At 34.3% G+C, this 5,557-nt stretch overlaps 1 protein-coding gene across 1 annotated transcript; it reads left to right on the plus strand.

Annotated features, from left to right (window-relative positions):
- The first annotated feature begins 2,141 nt into the window (after positions 1-2,141).
- On the plus strand, positions 2,142-2,636 carry LOC116145330. Its single transcript, XM_031430780.1, has one exon. The coding sequence runs from the start codon at positions 2,142-2,144 to the stop codon at positions 2,634-2,636; it is 495 nt and encodes a 164-aa protein (XP_031286640.1).
- The last annotated feature ends 2,921 nt before the right edge of the window (positions 2,637-5,557 follow it).

Consider the following 5,557-nt stretch of genomic DNA (forward strand, 5'->3'; position numbering starts at 1 on the left):
TTCTCTTTGGGTGAGAATGAACCCAATTGCAAACTAGATATATATATTCCCTAATGATAAACCATGGCTACTTTAAATAAGAAAAGCCATGCTCTTGCTACTGAAATAAATGCAACATAAACCAACAAAATTAACATGATCTCCTGATGCCGAAATAAATGCAACATAAACCAACAAATTAACATGTGCAACGAAAGAAGTAAATTGCGAAAAAATCATGCACAACGTGGCAGCTGTAACTTCTCAACTGGATATGATTCAATCCTCCCACATGCCCATAGAATTCTGCTCCACGTCAAACTCCACTCGCCCCTTAGTCCCATGCATGCAAGACTTTTGGCTCTTGCCCATTTCAAACTCCATTCTGATACTTGGGATGGGGTTTTGGTTGCCTCTGTGATCATTGTGGTCTATCATTATATTATTGATTCTTTCCATTGATGGAATTGATAAAATTGCTATTAAGTTTTTTTTTTTTTTTTTTTTTTTTTTTTTTTTACATGTGGTATCAGAGCAAGGTTTAGAAACTGATGTATTTTCCATTAAGTTGTTTTTTCAATATATTAGGGTTCTTATGGGATGAAGAAATTGACAAATATAAAGTGCTGTTAAATTTGATTGGGTTTATAAATTTGATTGAGTTTGTGAATCTATTAACTGGTTGGAAAGTAGGCCGAAATCAGATTTTCTTATGATGAAACGTGATTTTCCAGACTAGTTTTTTCAATAAAAATTTCCAAAAATTCGGATTCCAAGATTTTTCCAGAAACTCAGGTCACATATTGACCTAGGCATGGCAATGGGGCGGGGCGGGGATCTCATTCACCGTACCCATCCCCGTCCTCAAAATCACTCCCCACCCCTGCCCCATCCCCTTTACGGGGATGACATGAATTCCCCTTCCCCGCCCCAAAGGGGAATGTTGGAGACCCGTCCTCGCCCCATTAATTTTACATAAACATAATTAATTTGAGCATTACCAAACACAATAGTTAATTCTCGTCCACATGACAAACACTTAAATTAATCGTTTAAACATATTTAATTTTACATAAATATGGGTTAGGGTTTGTTCTTGTTCAATTGTTTAGGGTGAGGGAAATTGGAAAAATATGGGTTTATATAGGTAGGATAATTGTGTAATTAGGTGAAATATAAGGGTGTATATATATACAATTTTTTTAATTTTATATATTTTATACCCCACCCCTGCCCCTATCCCCAAAAAAACCGAGGCGGGATGGGTCCCCGAAATTCCGAGGAACATTGCCATGCCTATATTGACCCATATATTGATCCAGCCCATTTTTTCTTTAAAGCCTATTTGCTTTAGTTTATATAAACCTAAATAAAAGAAGCTCAAGCCATATTTTTAAGTAAGCCCAATTCAAACTCAAACCCATTAAGAAAATTCAAACCTAAACCTAAACCCATTAAGAATAACCCATAAAGAAGCCCAACCTATTTAATCAAACAAGTAAACCCGATCCAATTAGCCATTCGGATCGGTAAATGAGTCAAACTACTCCAAACCATCAAAGTTAACAATCAACCGTCAAAGTTAACGGTCAACCATCAAAGTTAATGGTCAATGGTCAAAATTAATGGTCAACGGTCAAAATTAACAGTCAACAGGTCGAATTGACCCAATTTTGACCTTGGATAATATTATAATTATTATTTAAGTTTGATACTATATTATGTATAATTTATTAGTCACCAAAGTGGCCAAATTAGAATGGTTATCCTATAGATATCAAACTAAGTTAGATTTAATTACTTATGATCGTTAGATGCTTTAAAGAGATGACATGATGTAGTTGATATGAGTAATTTAAAGTTCATAAATTATAGGATAGTTAAGGGTTGCCCAAAGGTAGATTAGTTAATCCTATAATTATAAACATAACTGTGGTTAATTAATGTACTTGACTAGGTGTGTTTAATATCCAAAAATAACGAACATATTTAACGAAAGTACATTTGATTACCAATTAAGAAAATTGCATCAATTAAGTTTAATTATCGTATATTGTTATATCTCCTAAAGGAGATTTTCAATATACATTTATGTTTTAATAGTAATAGATTTTATTATCTGAACCTGAAATTACGTATTAGGTATAAAACTCAAAGCATTAATGTGTAAACATAATTTTATTTTTGCAACATCTACTTTTCATGCCTCATATGTTGTTAAGTTCAATGGGTTCAATTATAATGAGTGGAGTGAGCAAGTCGAGTATTACTTGGGCGTTCAGAATCTCGACCTTGCACTCATGACAGAGAAACCAACTGATCTCACTGAAAACAGCACTGATGAGGAGAGGTCTTTCCATAAAAAATGGGAGAGATCGAATAGATTGAGCCTGAAATTTTTACGGATGACAATGGCAAGTGAAATTAAGACCTCATTTCCCGCCACAGAATATGCTAAGAAATTTATGAGATTAGCCAAAGAGACTTCTCAGTCTAAGGTCGTTGACAAGTCCCATGCTGGGGCACTAATAAGCAAGCTGACCACCATGAAATATGATGGTTCTCGTAGCATGTATGAGCATGTGACTAAGATGTCAAATATAGCAACAGGAATCAGAAATATGGGACTGTCTATGGACAAAAATTTATTAGTTTAGTTTGTTATTAACTCTTTACCTTCTCAATTTAGTCCTTTTCAAATTAATTATAATACAATTAAAGATAAATGGATGATAACTGAGCTTCAAACTAAGTTAGTACAAGAGGAGGAAAGATTGAAGAAACAAGGAGTTCATTTATTTAATTTTGTGGGCCCGTCTGGAGTTACGAAAAAATCCAACAAGAGGTATGGAAAGGGCAAAAGGCCACTGAAGATTGAAGAGTCTTTTGCCCAAATCCATAAGAAGGACAAGACTAAAGAAAAACGTCATTTCTATAAGAAAGTTGGACACTACATGAGAGATTGCTCGAAACGTAAGGCATGGTTTGAAAAGAAAGGTAAGTCTAGTGCTTTTGTATGTTTCGAATTGTATTTGTCAAAAGTTCCTTATATACTTGGTGGATTGATTTTGGATGTACCACTCATATTTCTAATACTATGCAGGGATTCCTTATGATCCAAACCATAAACGACAATGAAAGATTTATATACATGGGAAATCTAGTCAAAGCACGAGTTGAAGCCGTTAGAACTTATCGTTTAATTTTAAGTATTGGACATCATTTAGATTTGTTTAATATTCTTTATGTACTGGAGTTATCCCGTAATTTGATATCTTTATCTAAACTTGATTTAGAAGGATATTCTTTTAAATTCGGGAATTGATGTTTCAGTTTACTTAAACATAATTGTTTAATTGGTTCTAGTGTGCTTTTTGATGGTTGTATAAATTACATCTTGATAGTTTATTTGTTGAGACATTGTTGACCCTGCATCATAATATAGGAACAAAACATGCTTCTGTGGATGAGAAATCTGCTTATTTATGGCATAAACGTTTAGGTCATATATCAAAAGAAAGAATGCAAAGATGGTAAAGAATGAAGTTTTACCTGATTTGGATTTTACTGATCTTGGCAATTGTGTGGATTGTATTATGGGAAAACAAGCCACATCCACAGTTAAGAAAGTCAGCACTAGAAGCACAGGACTCCTTGAACTAATACACACAGATATATATGGTCCTTTCGACGTACCTTCTTTTAGTGGGAAAAGATATTTCATCACTTTTATAGAAGACTTTTCACGTTATGGATATGTCTATTTATTACGTGAGAAATCTCAATCTATTAATATCCTAGAGGTATTCATTACTGAAGTTGAGAGGCAATTAGATAGAAAGGTGAAAATAATATGATCAGATAGAGGTGATGAATATTATGGTAGATACAATGAATCTAGACAATGTCTAGGTCCATTTGCTAAATTCCTAGAAAGTCGAGGCATATGTGCTCAATACACAATGTTAGGGACACCACAACAAAATGGTATTACAGAAAGTCGTAATTGTACGTTAATGGATATGGTTAGGAGTATGTTGAGTAACTTCTTGTTACCTTCATCATTGTGGATATATGCATTAAAGACTGCTATATATTTATTAAACAGCGTTCCTAGTAAGGCAATTCCAAAGACTCCTTTTGAACTGTGGACAAGAAAGAAACCCAGTTTAAGGCACCTACATGTTTGAGGCACCTACATGTTATAATCCACATGAAAAGAAACTGGATTCAAGAACGATCAGTAGATTTTTTATTGGTTATCCAGAAAAATCTAAAGGGTAACGTTTTTACTATACTAACCATAGTACGAGAATAGTTGAAACTGGAAATGCAAGGTTTATTGAGAATGGTGAAACTAGTGTTGAACCACGTAAAGTGGATATTCAATAAGTCAAGGTACAGGTTCTTGCACCAATGACTTCTACTGAGGTTGTGATTCCTGTAGTTATCAGACGCTCTGATAATAATCAAGAACAACAAATAATTGAATAAACACCTCTTATAATGTAGCAGTCAATGAACCTGTAATAGATGAGCCACATGAAGTAGCAAATGAATACAATAAATGACATTAAGAAGATCTCAAAGACAAAGGAGATCTACCATTACTAGTGATTATGTGGTTATCTTCAAGAATCGGAATTTGACTTGGGAATGGAAGCATATCCAATTTCGTTTTCACAAGCCCTTCAAAGTGATAATTCTGTAAAGTGGTTAGACGCCATAAAAGAAGAGTTAAAATCAATAGAATACAATGAAGTCTGGGATTTAGTAGTATTGCCTGAAGGTTGTAGAACAGTCGGGTGTAAATAGGTCTTTAAGACCAAGCACGACTTTAATGGCAATATTGAACGTTACAAGGCCAGATTTGGTGCCAAAGGTTTTACTCAGAAAGATGGTATTGATTACAACGAGACTTTTTCACCAGTTTCCTCAAATGACTCTTTTAGAATTATTATGGCAATGGTAGCCCATTATGATCTGGAGTTTTATCAAATGGATGTGAAAACTGCCTTTCTGAATGAGAATCTAGAAGAAGTGTACATGGAACAACCTGATGGTTTTTCAATCGAAAAGAAGGAACACATGGTGTGTAAATTAAAGAGATCAATATATAGACTGAAACAAGCTTCCAGATAGTGGTACCTCAAGTTTCACAATACCATTACCACTTTCGGATTTAAGGAAAACACGGTTGATCAGTGTATATATCTGAAGGTCAGTGGGAGTACATTTGCAGTTCTAGTTCTGTATATTGATGACATCTTGCTTGCTACTATTAATCTTGGCATGATGTATGAAACTAAGAAGTTTCTCTCTAAGAACTTTGAGATGAAAGATATGGGTAAGGCATCCCATGTGATTGGAATTGAAATTATTCGTGATAGATCACAAGGATTGTTGGGATTATCTCAAAAAGCTTATATCAACAAAGTTCTGGAGAGATATAATATAGATAAGTGCTCTGCGAGTCCAGTTCTAATTCAGAAAGGTGATAAGTTGAGCCTTAAGCAATACCCACAGATTGAATTGGAACATAAGCAAATGGAGCATATTCCTTATGCATTTGTTGTCG

This window comes from Pistacia vera, unplaced genomic scaffold, assembly GCF_008641045.1.
Source record: "Pistacia vera cultivar Batoury unplaced genomic scaffold, PisVer_v2 Contig1144, whole genome shotgun sequence".
NCBI lineage: Eukaryota > Viridiplantae > Streptophyta > Magnoliopsida > Sapindales > Anacardiaceae > Pistacia > Pistacia vera.